Genomic DNA, 17,864 nt, shown 5'->3' with positions numbered 1-17,864 from the left:
CTGACATGCTTATGCCAGCTCTTTGAAGGAGCTGTCATTTTTAGTCCCACCCCTAGCTTTTTCCCCAGAAGCCTGCAATTTAGTTCTGTTCAAGTACATGCCCAATTGTCGTTTGAAAGTTTCTATGATTCTACCACCCTTTCAGATATTGCCTTCCAGACTTTAATAGCCCTCTATGTGAAAAAGTTTTCCCAATTTCCCCTCTTATTATTTTGTCAATTATCTAAAATCTATGACCTCTGGTTACCAACTCAATTGCCAGAAGAAACACATTGTCCCTACTTGCTCTATCAAAACCTCACATAGTTTTGACCACCATTATCAGATCTCCCCTTCGCTTTCTTTGCTCTAAGGGGAACACTTTTAGCTTCTCTAATCTTCCAATATAACAAGTATCTCCTGCCAGATATAAACTCTTCTCTACTGTCCCCAGTGCACTGACATCCTGCCTGAAGTGTGGTGACAAGAATTATACACCAGCTGATGCCTAACGAGTGATTTGTAAAGGCTTAGCATGCCTTCCTTGTTTTTGTATTCAATGCTCCTATTAACAAGGCCAAGTATCCCATTAACTTTCTTAACCACCTCATCAACTTGATGCCACCTTCAAAGATCTGTGAATATGCACCCACAGATCCGTCTGCTCATGCACCCCTCTCAAATTGTACCAATTAGATATTGCCTCTCCATTGCTTCTCCATCACTTCACATGTATTTCCATTAAATTGCATCTGCCGTGTGTCTGCTCTTTTTATTAGTCTGCCTATACCCTCTTGAAGTCTGAACCACCCTGCTCACTATTTACTACACTGTGAAGTTTTATATCATCTGCAAACTTCAAAATTGCACTCCAAATACCTAAGCCCTGGCCATTTGTATGGAACAAGATAAGGGTACTTACGCTATTAATTCAAAACGCTTTTTGTCGTGAGTTTAATGGACAATTAATGTGCAATTGCAGCGACTTCATAACAATCACGGGAAAGTTAAGTACAAAATGCAGTTTTTGCAAAACTAACAAAGGAACTGCTCGTACAGTTCAGCAACTTGTAGTGATTTGCAATTCATGGGATATCTCTTCCTTGTCAGAAGTTGCTCACCAGTTTGCACATTAATAATGGAGTGCATTGTTCGCAAGCTGTTATTTTTTCAGCAAATTCTGGCCTATTCTAATTTTCAATCCGTTTTCATAAATTTCAATATCCCACCTTCTATCAACTAGCTGCTGCTGAGGAGAATACAGAATGAAGTCATCACATCACCTTGAGCTGAGTCTCCAATTCCCAGTTATAATAAATTAGCAATACAATTTTAAATTATAAAAAAAACTTTTTATTACAGATATGAACAAGAAACATACATGTTCTGAATAGAACGCTGCAGAGAGCTACTCTATAACATATTTATTTAAATCTGTAATGTCTGACCCTTTTCCAGTAGTGCAGACCTCCCTTAACCATCCCTTCACCCATACAGAACACATTATTGAGCACTATCCCCTCAGCAATTTGCATTAATATATGGTATTGAGGAGTAACAGATAGACAGCATGTTAAACAAGGACACTATTACAAAAAAGACTGCATTGTACACTGGCTGCTTATAATTCTGTGGGGGTGGGTAACAGGATAACACATTCATCTAAAAAAAAATTGAAGGGATTGTGATCAGTGACCATATGCTATCCCCTGCATGGAGTGCTAATGGTCATTCTGTTTGAGTAAGATTATAATGGTCTGCTGTAATGAGTAATTGGTTTTAATGTCTGAACAGTGTATACTTCATACATGTGGCATGTACCTGCTTGAATGTATGCTCGGAATAAGATTCTGTTGCCTTGTAGACTGCTCTGCTATATATTGTGCAGTCATAAAGCAGATGAGATGGGGCATCTGGACTCACAGGATGATGCCATGTTTCAATGAGAAAGGTGGACAGTTGAACCATGACTGGCACAATCCCTCACCTTGGTCTTAATATGGCTGGTCCAGTTGAGCGCACTATGCTGCATCTTTGGGGACAGCCAGAAAAAAAATCACCACCATTCTCCATTCCTCTGAATAGTGGTTCCAGCAGTGCAATAAAAGGATATGACCCAGTGAACATTTTCAGTGGTTTTGATATTTCTGACAGATTTACAAATGATGTCCGTCACATCAAAAAAGGGACAAGTCTTTCAGAAACATCTTAAAGTGCTTTCCACACAAAGTGATAATATTGATTTTGGCTGAAATTGGATCAGCTGCTTGTCAGATTTACATGTTCAATGATTTCAAGAGAAATGAAGGCTTTTATACTATTGGCCAAAGTCAGAATCACCCCCAATGAGTTACTTGCAAGCAGAGTGGTTGTTTTTGCGCACCAAATGGGGAGACCATCAAGATCCTTTAAAAAGCAATAAATCCGTGTTGGTCGAAGGGCAAGAACAAATCAAGATTACAGATTGGATTGGGGACGGGGTGGGGGTGCGATTAAAAGGTGCGTACCCAGTGGGCAGTCTTGGAGCTGTGCAATCTCTTGTTTGAGTGCCAGTGATGGTAGGACTGTCACCTCTGGTTGCATTTCTGAAGGTTTCATCACATAACCTCCTCCCTCCACCTGGACCATCCCTACAGTCTCCACATTGGTTGTCTGATATGTCCATTCTCATGTCCCCAAGCCTTCCCAGTGCAATTGGATAGTGAACAGTCTCTTTGTGACCCAATTGGATGAGCCCAACTACTTACTTGCCCAATTCCCACATTTTTAAAACTGATAAAGAGGTGTTGAAAGAAAATGATTTGTTTCTTTCATACCTCTTTGATTTTTCTCCTGCTATGTCGCAGAGATTAATCTTCAATTCAGGAGACTCCAGAACAATCCTCGAAGGTTGACAATACAAGGTGATGGTATAATTCTACCTCCTAGGATTTTTCTGGGCAGTCACTTGTTGACCAACTAATCTATTTCAGGTGCAGTTAAAGGGGTGAAAGGAGGTGCTTTTCATACTATCAGAACAACAAAGTTATAGAAAACAGGAATTAAAAAAAAATCTTTTAGACCTGTGTATAAATTGAACACATCCTGGTCAGTAGCAAGATACAATAAGTATGGTGAGGTTGCTTGGGATGCACTTTACAGTCGGGTCTTCCATTCAGGCCTTACCTCCACGAACAATTATCGTCTCTTGCTCCTGACGACTGAGTTGTACTCTATTTCCAGCACAGAGTTAGCGGTGTCCAGTGATTAAAAACTTTGCTCATTCATTCAGCAGTTTCAAATTTCAATATTCGTTAGGTCAACACGTAAAAAAAATTTGATTAAATCCTATGTGGAGGATCCAAGCACGTCAGTGTGTAAAAGTGGCGAATACCAGTTGGAAGAAAATCAGCAATATCTGGAAGGCAATCAGTATAAGAAGGAAGACCACTGTTATTGTGCAACATATATTGCAGATGATACAAAGATAGGTGGAGGGACAGGTAGTATTGAGGAGGCGGGGAGGCTGCAGAAGGATTTGGACAGGTTAGGAGAATGGGCAAAGAAGTGGCAGATGGAATATAACGTGGGGAAGTGTGAGGTCATGCACTTTGGTAGGAAGAATAGAGGCATAGACTATTTTCTAAATGGGGAGAGAATTCAGAAATCTGGAGTGCAAAGGGACTTGGGAGTCCTAGTCCAGGATTCTCTTAAGGTTAACTTGCAGGTTGAGTCGGTAGTTAGGAAGGCAAATGCAATGTTGGCATTTATTTCGAGAGGACTAGAATATAAAAGCAGGGATGTGCTGCTGAGGCTTTATAAGGCTCTGGTCAGACCACATTTAGAATATTGTGAGCAATTTTGGGCCCCGTATCTCAGGAAGGATGTGCTGGCCCTGGAGAGGGGCCAGAGGAGGTTCACAAGAATGATCTCAGGAATGAAAGGCTTAACATACGAGGAACGTTTGAGGACTCTGGGTCTATACTCGATGGAGTTTAGAAGGATGAGGGGGGATCTGATTGAAATTTACAGAATACTGAAAGGCCTGGATAGAGTGGACTTGGGGAAGATGTTTCCATTAGTAGGAGAGACTAGGACCCGAGGGCACAGCCTCAGAGTAAAGGGAAGACCTTTTAGAACAGAGATGAGGAGAAACTTCTTTAGCCAGAGAGTGGTGAATCAATGGACTTCATTGCCACAGAAGGCTGTGGTGGCCAGGCCATTGAATGTATTTAAGACCGAGATAGATAGGTTCTTGATTGGTAAGGGGATCAAAGGTTACGGGGAGAAGGCGGGAGAATGGGGTGGAGAAACTTATCAACCATGATTGAATGGCGGAGCAGACTCAATGGGCCGAATGGCCTAATTTCTGCTCCTATGTCTTATGCTCTAACAAAGAAGGCAGTGGTTCTCTGCTGTGTGTGTGTGTGCGTGTGTGTGAGGTTTGTTTTTCATCATTCATTCCTGAAAGTCATAGATTTCTTTCAATTTGTGCCATCCAGACCCTGTGGTTCCAATATTATAAGATGTAGGGAATGGTAAAGAAGGCACCACATCTCCTCACCACTGGGTGAAAGAGGGACCATTACACCCATACATCAATGGGGGAGGAGAAAGACTGTCATCCTTGTACACCAATTGGGGAGGGGAGAGACTGTCACACAAGTACATCAATGGGAGCAGGGAGAGACTCTCATACCCGTTTATCAGTGGGGGTGTTCAACTGTCAAACTAGGAAGAGAGTTGAATAGTTAGTTTAGGTAAGGGAGTGAGTTGCAAAAGTGGAGCCAATCTGCATGCAACTCATTGCTTCAATGCTGAATTTTACAGATAAGTGATACTAGAAATGTAGTGAGCCACTATAATTCAGGGGTCACCCAAACGGAGAGCTTTTCTTTCTCTTTTTATGTCTTAGCTTCCATGTTAATCAAAGGAAGACCTTATTTCCTCTATACATCTTTTCTAAGAACTTTTATCAAATTGCTGTATAACATATCCTTATGAGTACACTGTTCAGGTTAGAAGGTGAATTGTATATAGTTCAGTAATAGGTAGTGCTAAGAGTAGTCTGAGATTGAGAAATGTGAGAGGGGAGTCAGTTTAGCAATTATCACTTCTTTGTTAGGTGGGTTCAGTTGGAACTGAAGATCCAAGCAGAACAGTTAATCCTGCCACAAAGGGTTTCCTCAATTTAACATTCTGGAAGCTAATGCTTGCTTTCCAGGGAAGAAAGGAGATTGACCTAACCACGCCGTTGGTGAGGATGAGGTGATGTAAACTCTGAACGTTGTTAATCACCCTTGATTACTTGAGCTATTTGATCGACTGGTTATTTAAAGATGCTATTTTGACAGCTATTTAAGGAATTAGGCTTAAGTAAACTCACCAGTTTTTAGCCTGAGACTCTGGTCATTGTTATAATTAATATTCAACATACATTAGTACTGATTTCTAGTGATACACTGCAATGCCTGTGAAGGCTATGCCACTGGTCTTGTTAACTAACTTAACTACTCAATTATTGGTTAACTTTGACACTTATGCATGTATACTGTATTTGTGTACCCAATTTTAAGTTATGATTTATAACTAATAAATTTAATTTTTTATTTAATAATTTAATTTACAACTTATGTTCTGACTTGTTCCTTGATAATTTGACAGAAAAAAGTTAATTAACTCAGCAGATTAATGGTAGCCTAATCAACAGTTAATAAATTCATTTAATTTTGATCCAAACTGAATAGTGTAAGAAAGCTATATACGTTTCCATATTCTTGACCCCTCAATTACTGAAAACTATCTATTCCCATTTACATTATTCCAACTCTTCATAATTTTAAAGATGCGGGTTGAAAATTAGTGTCAATTTTACTGTAGTTATGAGAAAAAAGGCTTTTGTTCAATCAGCCCAAGATGAATTTAACCTCAAGTTACAGAGATGCAACAAAGTGTGCAAACTCCACTACACTATCCAGTCCACAACCAGCCAAACTTAACCAAGACCCAGATGGTGATACTTTACATTAATAATTGAATTCCGGTGCCAGCTTACCTACATCTTGCTTACTTCACCAAGGTCCATTAGCACAGGGAGGCTCGATAAAACCTCCCCCTCTCCCTGGAGGAGGGGAATCATCTCTATGGGAGTTTTCTCTTTTGGAAAAAGAACAAGAACATCATTTAAAGCAAATGCACAATGGCTCAAAATTTTCTCAGAGCTGCTTCCACTCCGCTGCTCTAACATTGGCAGAAATACAGAAGAAACCCCATTAGCATCGTACTTCCAGCAAAATCCTGGCTGAAGAACAGGAAATTCCAAGTCAATAATGTTGTATAAAAACATGCGGAGGAATGCTGTACTTCAGTGTGAATAATATAGTGCATTATTATATCATTTATGAACAGAAATGTTATACTTAGTAACACACAGTGTATTATAATAATAACAGTAGGCCTCTCACGGCATTACTCTCAGGTTTTATTGTTACTTAAATTCGGTTTGTGATGTTTGCAACAGTTCTGTTGCAGCCTAAATAATTTGCTCATCATTGTAATACAGGTAATTTACTCAAGCAATGCATCACTCATCTGACATAAGGTCAAAAAATGTCACAATTTGCTGATGATAAGGCTGATTACCATTCCCACAAGGAAGGAAAGCGGGTTCAATGCTTTTATATTTATCTATTTGGCAGTTGTGGTCTTTGGGGAGTGAACTTTCTGCACTGGTTCCGTGGGTCAACATTGCTAAACCTTTCAGCTGATTAGTAGACTCACTGATTTTTGTGGGCCCAGGTTTTTATAGCTGATACAATAGCAGATTTTACAACTGTGAAGTGGAATGTTATTATTTTTAATATTTTGGGAATATGGTAATATTCTGTAAAGAAGGATATGTGTCTGTGTGTGTGTGTGTCCCTGATTAATTAATCTGGGCGGGGGGGAAGGTTCACAGAGTTAGCTTGTCTATGAGAATTGAGATATAAAAGGGTAAAGGGCTAGATGCATGCATTTGTAATGAGAGGCTATGGTGAAATTGGATTTACCAGTAAATAGGCTGGGTTTGAAATTTGCATTATGAGATAAATAGGGACTTGATTTTTCAGCTGTTGAATTTCAAAGGGAAGTTTAAGGGGACTTTTACAACTTGCTAAAGTTTCATAAGTAAATATGGGAAGGTTATTAAATTTTATTTGATGAAAAAGTGGAGGCAATAGGAAAACATGAAAGATTTTTATGTTTTGGAAAAGTTGAGCTCAAAGAGGTGCTTAGGACAATGGAATCGGAGATGAAAGAGGAAAAGGATAGTTAAGGAAAGGTGTTGAGCTGAGTTAAGGTGGCTGTGTGTGGGAGATGTCCTGAGCCCAGCTCTGTGCTGAGAAAAGGTGCGAAATCTGAAACAGCCATCCAGTCAAACCAGAAATATCTTTGTTTCAGAAAGAAGTTTGTGTTCTGAATTTCTTGGATTTCCACGGCAGAATGCAAGTGTTTGAGGAATTGTGTGGTATACCTTTACTAAAGCAACAGCAGCGTTGTCTTAGGATAATATTACTGGACTTTTATGGTTAAAAATCTATAAAGGAACTTTTGCCAAGTAGTTCTGACCAAGTGGTTTTTTTTGAGGGATGTTTTGTAAGACTGTTTTAACTGTGTAACTTTAATCGTGTGTGCTTAAGTTTTTTTTCTTCTTGTTAATAAACCTTTTAATGTTAAAATCCTAAAAGTGTTACTGGGATTCTATGCATCTGAGATCAGTATTTTTTCCCTCATTTTCAAAATGCAAAGAAAAGGTTATCATCAGTGAGACAAGGTTCCCTCTGGGATTTGGCTTGCTCAGGCAATAACATTGGCTGTGGTCATAACAACAATGAAAACACAGGAAACCAAGGTACAAATGATGTTCCTTATCATAAGAACTGCAAAAGCACCAAATATAAAAGCATGTTTAGTTGTAACTGGCAAGGTGATGACAACATCCAGACTCAGGACTAGGTCTCCAGTCCTATTGGGTCTCCAGGCTATGGATCACTTACTTGAAAATGCCATGAGTGGCATTTCTTTCTCATCAATATTAATCATCCTAGCAGCAGGAAGCCATATAAGATAGAAATAACATTAACATGACCATCCTTCAGCACCTAATTATCGAGGTTCTAAGGTAGTCATTTTCCTTTAGATGAATATCTTTGTGGGAAAATCATATTCAGTATTTTACCATTTTAAATTACAGAAGTAGAGTCAAATTAAATTCACTTCAGCATAAAAAATGGATTATAAATTGATCTATACTATGGACTGAATTCTCCGAGTCGGCTGCATTCCCGCAGAACTGTCAAAGGCCTATTATAGCCATTTGAAATCTAATTAATTCAATTAAATGAGCTGCCCGTCTAACCTTAAGGTTGGTGGGCAGGAGAAGAGCTCAGGCGGCCTTCACATTTTTCATGAAACCTCATCCATGGGCAGGATGAGGTTTCATGAAGTGTTTTAAAATCTAATTAAAATTTTGACATTAATTCTTTGACATGCCCCAGCTCATGTGAGTGTCACATGAGGGGATATGTTTTAAAACTCTTTTTTCTCCTTTATTTAAATTTACACATGTCAAACTAATCTCCCCAGGGAGATTCCTGCGCTCTTCCGCATGCATACGGGAAAGAGCGCAGGAAACGACTCAGGGAATATCCCCCCCCCCCCGCCCGCATCGGGAGCTCACAATGCTTCCGGGCAAGTGTCATGATTGGCGGGCCTTAATTGGCCCGCCCACGTAAAATTGTGGCCCCAATCAGGTTCGCGCCTGCCCCCGCCCACCCCCGCACAACCTCCCCAACGGGGGAAAAATTTTTCCCTATGAAATCTATTATGTTATATATGCTTCATTTTAATGTGAATGCTAGGCTGAGTAAATTGGGCTTATATTCACTGGAGTTTAGAAAAAAGAGGCCATTCATTGAAACCTACAAAATTCTGAAGGGGCTTGATGGGGTAGACACAGAGGTTGTGTCCACTAGTCGGAGAATCTAAAACACGGGGGCACAGTCTCAGTATTAGGACAGAGATGAGGAGAAATTACTTCACTCAAAGGATTGTGAATCTTTGGAATTCCCTACCCAAGAGGGTTGTGGACGCTCCATTATTGAATATATTTAAGGCGGGGATAGACAAGTTTTTGGCCTCTCAGGGCATCAAGGGATATGGGAAATGGGTGGGAAAATGGAGTTGAAGACCAAGATCAGCCATGATCATATTGAATGGCAGAGAAGGCTCGAAAGGCTATATGGTCTACTCCTGCTCCTATTTCTTGTGTTCTTATGCAACAGGGGGCAGGATTTTGCCCATGGCGGGGGTGCACGGCAGGGGCAGTTAGGAAGCCCGCGATTAGCTCCGCACCGCGATTTCACGTGGGCAGGCCAATTAAGGCCCGCCCTGCGTGGGTCACGAGCAGCAGCGCTGAGTGCTGCCTGTGCAGGCGGGGTGGGGGGGGCAGGAGGGAGAGCCGGGCCTAGCGCGCAGTTCGTGCATGCATGAGAAAGTGCTTCAATCTCCCTGAGACATAGGGCTGCCTCAGGGAGATTGAAGCGCTGCATTAAAAAAAAATAAAGAGAATAAAAGTTTAATAAAACATGTCCCCTCATGTGACTCTGTCACACGAGCTGGGGCATGTTTTTAATTCAAAACTAAAGTTTTTATTTAATGTTTATTTGCTTTAGGAAATCTCATCCTGCTCGTGGATGAGGTTTCCTAAAAAATGTAATGGCCACTTGGCCTTTTTGCCTGCCCACCAACCATAAGGTTGGACAGGCAACGTAAATTTGAATTTAATTAGATTTTTAATGACCTTAATAGGCCTTTTAATAATCAGCGGGCACTCAGCTGACTCTGGTGCACGCCCGCCGAACAAAATATCGCAAGACTGCGTGAAGTTGTTGGAATGCACGCCCAATGTCATCATGCGTCATTTTACGCTCGCATGTGTTGTGCACACGCCCACACGCTGAGCATAACATTCTGCCCATGTGCTGTTATACAATGCACATTTTATGCAAAAATTGAGTGTCGGAAAATGTATAAACTATTCAGTAATTTTAATGTCACAATAGTGTGTGCTATGCATTTAATAATAACTTGCCTCTTTAAAGGTGTTGTTTTGTAGAAAGGGTTGGGAGCTGAGCACAATATTTAAAAGAAAGCAGAGGCAGCTTTGGGGCCTTGAAGAGCTGCTCTCTGTGACCAAATCACCGAACAGCAGATGGAGTCAGTAACTCAGTTCCAACTGGCTCCCCGAGCAGCAATTGAAAGGAAAATGCAGAGTATTAACTAGTGGCTTGTTTTCATTTCAATTCTCACCCAATGAAAAGACACAGAGAGTGCGCTGGAGTCAATCAAACAAATTAAGGGTTTAACAGTTGATAACAACTTCCCAAGGGTGTTGCAGCATGTGAAAAATCCCAAGACTTCAAATCCTAGGGTTACAACATTTTCAAAATCCAAACTGGGACACATAGAAAAGCCTTTGGAAGGCCGGGCTCCATGATAATGAACATGTTGGGTGACCAATGGCAGAGTGAAGGGGAAGGGGCAGTTTAACGTGGGAGGTCATGTGATGGTATCTCCCAGAATATGTCCAGCCTGAGTTGCCAACTCTAGTAAGGCATTGGTTGTACGTGCCCCTTGGTTCTTGAATCTCATTGGTTGCCTAGCTGTCTGTCATTGCGCTGTGCTCCACTTGGGCCTTTGTGAATGTCCCTTCGCGCTGACAATTGCTCTTACATCCACCCACCTCCTCAAAGAGACAATGTGGCCTCTAATAGTTAAAGCACTGAAAATGGTGTTTATCTGAACAAGCCAGATCTATCATCACTGCCTATTAAACAGGATAACAGTGTAAGTGTTAGGAGAATTTGAATTGTCCAGAGATCAAACTTGACCTGCTTTGGCTAACAAGTTCAACTGCACCCTTTACTTCCAGCAAGTGACTGACTAGTCACAGCACCACACAGAACACGCCAGCAGAATCTGACCGACCAATTGGAGCCAGGTATTCACCAAGTGGGTTGGATGATGGTCATTGGGTGCTGTTTTTGGGATGGAGGAAAAGCAATTTGAGAAATTGCTTTTTTCTTGGGGTGGAATACATAAGAGGTGGGGTGCAGATGAAGATAATGCAGCTGAAGACAGTGCTGGAAAACAGACAGAAGAACACAAAAGTTTCACAATTAGAGTTGTCCCATTGAGGACCATATTGGGGGGAAAAAAATCACTCCATGCTCTCCATGCTGGTGAGAAGGATTTCTGCACATGTGGGAATGTCCCAGTGCAGCCGCTTCAAGGTCGGCAGGTTGGTGGCATTCAATTCCCAGGGTGCATCGCAGCACAAGAGTTTTTTGAGGTTTACAGACAGTAAATGAAACACAATATAAAGGGGAGGAGAGAGGAGATGCTGATGTTGCGCCAAAGGTGAAGTGCTGACAGAAGTCTCTGATATGGTTGATGTAAGTTGGAAAAGTTACAAACCGGGACATTTGAGCTATTTTGTGCAAACTGTTGGGACACCAGGGCGTTTAGCGAGAAAACAGGACTGTCCCGGCAAAACTGATATGTCTGCTCACCATATCAAAGCCCTCTCCCAAGACAGTGAAAGAAGCTTAATTTTACTGAGCGGTTGCATCTCTCGAGATAAAGTCACAAAATCTGGCACATCTGGTTCTTAATGGCAAGTCCCCAACATCTATAAACTGAAATGAGTTGATTGTTTCCGAATTTCCACAAAGAGCGTGGGAGCAATATCAGTCACCACAAACCTTTGCATAAAGGACTAACCTGATAAACAAGCTCATTAATTGGTACAGTTATTCACTCAAAGAAGCAGCAATAGCAAGTTGATGAAGTATTCAATTAACACAAAGCTCTGAACCAGATCAAAGAAAAGTTCAACAGATAAACCCGTCAACTGTGTTCACATAGCAAGGCTTTCTTTGTAGAATTTTGAAACAAACATGGGAGGAGGTAAACCTGCCCAATTCCTAAGGGTTACAGTCCTTAGAATTACAACAGTATGCTAGCCATTCTGTCATTTCTTGCTTCCACATTTGTTGCAATTGAATCACTACTGTAACTACATTGCAAGTAACTGCACTTCAAAAGCATTTCATTGGCTATAAAAGGCATTTGGATGTTGTGAAAGGCTCTGTATAAATGCACATCTTTCTTACTTCACTGTAACTCCTGCTGTTGCACAGCAACAGTTGCGCATGCCCACTTGGCACCCACTCCATCTGCCTGCACATGCGCTGCTGCCCTCCCAGCCCCTTGCCAACTCCTTCTCGCTTTTGTTCCGGCCCCACATCACTCCAGTCATCCAGGCAGCAAGAGGCCAGGAGCGAGGTGGTGAGCAGGGCAGTGAGGGTTTGGCTGAGCGGGGTGGACAATGGTGGGGGCGGGGGGGGCAGGAATACGGTGAGTGGGAGGGATCAAGAACAGTGTTGTGTGTTCTTTTCTGTCTTTGTTAAAAATGTGCCATTTTTGACACAGGCAGCTGCCTGGGATGTCACTGTCAATGACGCCCTGGGCACTGAAACTTCATGTGCGGGGAGTGCTCCCTCTGCTGTTGCGGCATCAGCAAATGTAGTTTCTTTGTAAGTAGTTGGTAAATTAAAATTGTCTAATCCCTAAATCCCTAAAACTCCTTGAAGAACAGTATCATCTTTCGGAAGTCAATCTGTGAGACTGGGCACTTTACTTGAATAAGTTAGCTCCACAATAAACAGGAACACAGAAACAAGAATAGGTCATTCAGTACTTCAAGCCTGTTCCACCATTCAATTAGATAATGGCTGATTTATACCTCAACTCCATTTGGTTGCCATTGCTCCATACTCCCTGATACTCTACACAACAAAACTCATTCTTGAAAATTCCAGTTGACTCAGCATTCACAGTCTCCTGGGGGAAGCAAGGCTTGAATTTTTGTAAAGATGGAGAGGATCTCCAACCTCACCAAAATGGTGCCAGGGAATTCTGAAAGTCCCACCCCCAAATTCAGAACCTATCATTTGCACTGTGGTGGGGGATGGTTGACTTGGGGGGGGGGGGGGGGGGTGTGCGGGTGGAGTTGGGGGGACACAGGGGCGGGTTGCAGTTTGCACATCCATGGTTCATGGAGGCAGCTGCACATGTTAGAGTGTTCCAACAGATCCAATTTTCATAACTGGAATGTCTGGAACATGACTTGTGGGCTTTGGAGCTTTCAGGGATAGGAAAAGCTGCCAGAGTTCTTTGGAGAGGTAAGGTATCCTTTTGAATAAGCCCACAGACATCATTGGGAGAGGTCAGGTGCCCTTTGGGATTGTTAAAAGTGGGCCTGTAGATAAACTCATTAGAATTATCAAACTGGTTGGAACTGTCAAGCTTCAAGGCATTTAAATCTCCTGGCCTTTAAATTAAAATCACATGCTGCACTTTAAAAAGTGCTTGCCATTTTACTCTGTATGTTGCTAGAAGCCTGAGGGTTATCATTATGGGATTTGTGCTGCATGACTGATTTCACAACTTATCATTATCAACTGGGACACCTGTCAGCTCATATTTTGATTACCAGCTCCAAGTGGTTGTAAGGTCTTGACATGGGGCTATGAGTACAAATGCTTGTTTTTATAAGGGATGAAGCACTTGAATGAAATGTTTGTTTTAATAAAAAAATTATGTAGTTGAAAGAATCTAAATGTAACAAATGGGTTTTTTATGAATGAATATTTTTATATATAAAAATAAAGTTTGAAATAGACACTTGGAACTTTATTTCATCTCAGCATGGGTCCTGAGATCTGCCCATGGTGGATACTGGGTGAGTTGGCATGGAGGGTGTAAGGAAAAAGGGTGTTGGGTGGGGGTCACTAAGTTGGCACAGGGGTTATAAAGGGCCAAGGGGGTGGGTAAAGGGCCAGAGGCTGACATCAGGGCTATAAAGGGTCATGGAGATGGGCAGAGAGGGATAGGTGACATGGAGGATATAAGGGGCCATGGGGGTGGGTGGGGGTGTGAGCTGGTATGGGTTGGCATGGGTGGAACATGGGGAGTTTGTGGGGGGGTGGGATGAGGGCTGTTTTTGTTTGACTGCGCTTTTTTACAGCTGTGATGTAGTTCCAGATCACTGAGGCAGGCCTTTTGCCCAGCCCACCTCCGCACCCAGCAGTCCCTGTGGCTGCCTCCAAACTGTTTCCGGGTGCAGTGCACCCAATTCCCGTTATCACCTGCTCTCCCTTCCCTAACCCCCACCCCCCAACAACTCCCTGGAATAAAAAATTAGACCATCTGGGTCATTTTCTCTCGATTCAGATGTGCAAAACCAGGACCGACTCTGTGCTCCCGACCTGGAAGCAAAAATTCAGGCTCAAGTTCCAGATTTCCACTCTATGAAAAAGTGCTTCCTGGTTTCCTTCCTGATGACCTGGCTCTAATTTTAAAAATACCACCCCTTGTTCTGTATTTCTCCCACCACAGAAAAAAGTTCCTCTGCATCTATCAAGCCCCTTTATCATTTTAAACATCATAATTACTTTATCCCTCAATCTTCTACATATAAGGCAATGTAAACCAAGTTAATGCAAACTATTCTCAAAATTAAGCCCTTTATCTATTTGTATCATGCTGGTGAATCTGCATTGTACCCCCTCCAAGGCCAATACAACTTTTCTGATGTTTAGTACTTACAAAACAAAACTCAGTGCTCCAGATAGGATCTGGCCAAGGCTCTGAATGACTGAAACATCCTTCCTCACTTTTTATTTCACTCCCCTTGAGAAAGTCAACATTCTATTCACCATTTTGATTTTTTTTTTGATCTGTACACTAGCTTTTAGAGATCTGTGCACAGGAACACTCAGCTCCCTTTTCTTCACAGTCCCTGGTCTCTTACCATTAAGAATATATTTGGAGTTGTTTTTCTCAGATTCAAAGTGGATGATCTCACACTTCCACATATTGACTCCAGCTATCATTGTCTGTCTATGTCCACTTGTAACTTTCTGCTTCCATCTTGTCACAAAAGTATAGTCATTTTCATAACATTTTTCAGGTTTGTTGTAAATTAGGTTTATGGGTGTGAGTGTAGATGGGTCTGTGTGATTTAATTACATTTGGAGTCAGGTAGACTGCAAGCTTGAAATGATCAAACAAAGCTAGGTGTAGAAATGTACTTGAAATGCAAATGAGTAAACATGGTTGCTGTCTTAGCATGTAAGGTGTGAAGGGAATTTGCATTTTTAGATAAGTGAAAGGATTGTTTGGATTTCAAAGGGATGGTGTCCGTTTACAACTAGCCTGATAAGCAAGGCTAAGGGGTATGTTTATTTTTCCCCAAAGATTACTGACAATATTTGGCGACATGAAAGTTTTTATATTATGGGGAAGGTACAGTTTCAAAGACATTGGAAAAATGGAATTTACATATTAAAGAGAGAGAAACAGATACAAAGGAGAATGAAAGGATGTCAGCGGCCATGTAAGATCTAACAGGTGTGTGTGAAACAGCCTTGAAGAAGTCTCCAACCATTTGTGCACAAGTCTGTTGTGTCCAGTAACTAAAGTTGGATAAAGCCATTTGGAATTCCAGTCAAGTAGGTACCATGTTAACTTGCTGGTTTAAAAAAAATCTAAAATCTATTTTTAACTGTTGCCTTAAAGTGGGTGTGTAACTGGGAGTCAGGTTAATTAGGAATTTTAGGATTTGTTATAGTATTAAGTAAGTGTAGTCTTATGTATGTGCTTGAAATCTTTTGTTTTGTTAATAAATATTTTAATTTCATTTTTAAAAGCTCTAAAGGTCTTGGTGGACTCATTACTTCTGAATTCAATGTACACATCTTCTCGTAATAAATACAAATTGCAAAACCGTTGTGATAGCGTGGCCAAGTTTTCCTTGTGGATTTGGTCTGCCTGCCACACATCATCTGCTACGTCATAATCTACAAAATGTACTGTGAAAACTTGCATATATAACTCTTTATTTCTTCATCCAAGTCATTGATATTGATGTTGAAAAACTGAAGCTGCAGTAGAAATCCCTGAGGAACATCACTTGTCGTATTCCATCAATCAGAGAATATTCCCTTTATCCCTTCTCCCTAATGCCCACCTCCCAATCAATTTCCAAGCCATGTTGAAAAGTTACCTTCAATTCTAGCTAATAATCTGGAACCTTATCAGATGCTTTCAGGAAGCTAAATAGACAACATCTACAGACAGTCCCCTACCACCATGCTAGTGATCACATCAAAAAATTCCACTGGATTAGTCGGACATGATCTACCCTTCACATATCCATGCTGACTCTCTTTCATCAGCTTATACTTGTCCAAATGCTCAAACTCTCTCTCTTTACTGATAATTCCTGTTATTTCCAAACAAACATTAAACTAATGGATTGGTAGTTATCTGCTTTGTCCTTCCATTCCTTCTTAAATAGTGGAGTGACATCTGTAATTTTCTAATCCAAAGACACAATTCCAGGACCTAGAGAGCTTTGGAAAATTATGACTAATGCATCTGCAATGTCCTCATCTATTTCCTCTTCATGCTTTGAGGTGAAAACCATTAGGTCCCAGAGGTTTGCCTACCGTAAGTCCTGTCATTTTCTCCATTCCTCCCCATTCATGTACCAGTGGTATTTTGTTCTCTTCTTCCATGAATGAATTAGTGCATTAACAGGGGATAACATGCTAAAACTGAATGAGCTTCGCTCAACACCACTTTTTCTGCCTTGGTTGTCAGTTTTCATGAGTTTTTTTTTCTTTTTGAGTTTTATCGCTTGTTACTTCTGACAACTTGGATTACTTTCAAAATAGTTGGAGTATTGTATCCAGTTCTGGGCACTACATTTTAGGGAGAACTGAAAGATTTGGAGAGTGTACAGAAAAATAAAATACTAGAATGGTTCCAGGAATTAGGGATTGCAGTTGTCTGGAGAAACTGGGGATGTTTTGCTCCGAGGAGAAAAGGTTAAGAGGAGATTTAATAGAGGCAATTAAAATCATCAAGGTTTAGATAGAATAAATAAAGAGAAACTGTTTCCAATGGCTGAAAGGTCAAGAACCAGAGCACACAAATTTAATGTAACTAGCAAAAGAACCAGAGGTGACATGAGGAAATAACTTCTTTACATAATGACCATTTTTAGGATTTGGAATGCACTGCCTGATAGAGGGTGGATACAAATTCAACAGCAGCCTTCAGAAGAGAATTGGATAAATACTTGAAGGAGATATGGAGAAGGGGCTAAGGAGTGGGACCAATTAGATTATTCTTCAAAAGTGTTTTTTTTCTAGTTATAGAAATACAGTCAGGGAGCAGAGATGATGACCTGACCCAGGTCATGGGGGAACTTCTTTCATTGCCTCCTGGCCTGCAAACATGAAATGGGATGGAGAAGATGGAGAAGGCAGAGAGGGATAGCTCTGCAAAATGGACGGAGGGAGGAGGAGGAAGGGGAGACAGGGAGAAGACCCTGTTTGGACTGTCAGACAGTAGATTGTGAAATAAAAACAGAAAATGTTGGAAAAACGCAGGCAAGTCTGGCAGCATCTTGGAGAAAGAAGCAGAGTTACCGTTTTGAACATGACTCTTCTTTGGAACTGGACTGTGAGACTCCACTTCCAAATCAAACAACTTCATGAATCCAACCTGGACCCGACAATCACCATCCTCACATCCATTTTACACTCCCCATCACAATATTCCCTTGCTTAACATCCAGCAATAAAGGACACCAACAAGAACATTTACAAAATATCTTTAGGCAATGAACTAATCACTTTGTGCAACTCTTAGTGTTTCACTTGTGGTGCCTTTGCTTGGTCTAGTGTTCCTACAGGGTGCTACCCCAATGCCTGCTGTCGCATGGTTGGAAG

The 17,864-nt window shown here is 41.2% G+C and overlaps 1 protein-coding gene across 2 annotated transcripts in view; it reads right to left on the bottom strand.

Annotated features, from left to right (window-relative positions):
* Positions 1 to 1,309: 1,309 nt before the first annotated feature.
* Positions 1,310 to 17,864, bottom strand: part of trim44 (tripartite motif containing 44) — a 114,689-nt gene continuing 98,134 nt past the window's right edge. The window contains exons 5-6 of one of the 2 annotated variants that reach the window (XM_078548860.1): positions 6,018 to 6,114; positions 1,310 to 3,376 (exon numbers count right to left, since the gene is read on the bottom strand). In XM_078548860.1, the coding sequence (XP_078404986.1) occupies positions 6,030 to 6,114 (85 nt within the window). In that variant the 3' untranslated portion in view covers positions 1,310 to 3,376; positions 6,018 to 6,029. Of the gene's footprint in view, positions 3,377 to 6,013; positions 6,115 to 17,864 lie in introns of both variants that reach the window. The other variant, XM_078548858.1, reaches the window with a different exon arrangement.

The sequence above is a fragment of the Cetorhinus maximus genome, chromosome 9 (genome assembly GCF_964194155.1).
Source record: "Cetorhinus maximus chromosome 9, sCetMax3.hap1.1, whole genome shotgun sequence".
Classification (NCBI taxonomy): Eukaryota; Metazoa; Chordata; class Chondrichthyes; order Lamniformes; family Cetorhinidae; genus Cetorhinus; species Cetorhinus maximus.
The sequence above is the reverse complement of the archived record's forward strand: the minus strand, read 5'-3'. Positions and strand labels throughout refer to the sequence as shown.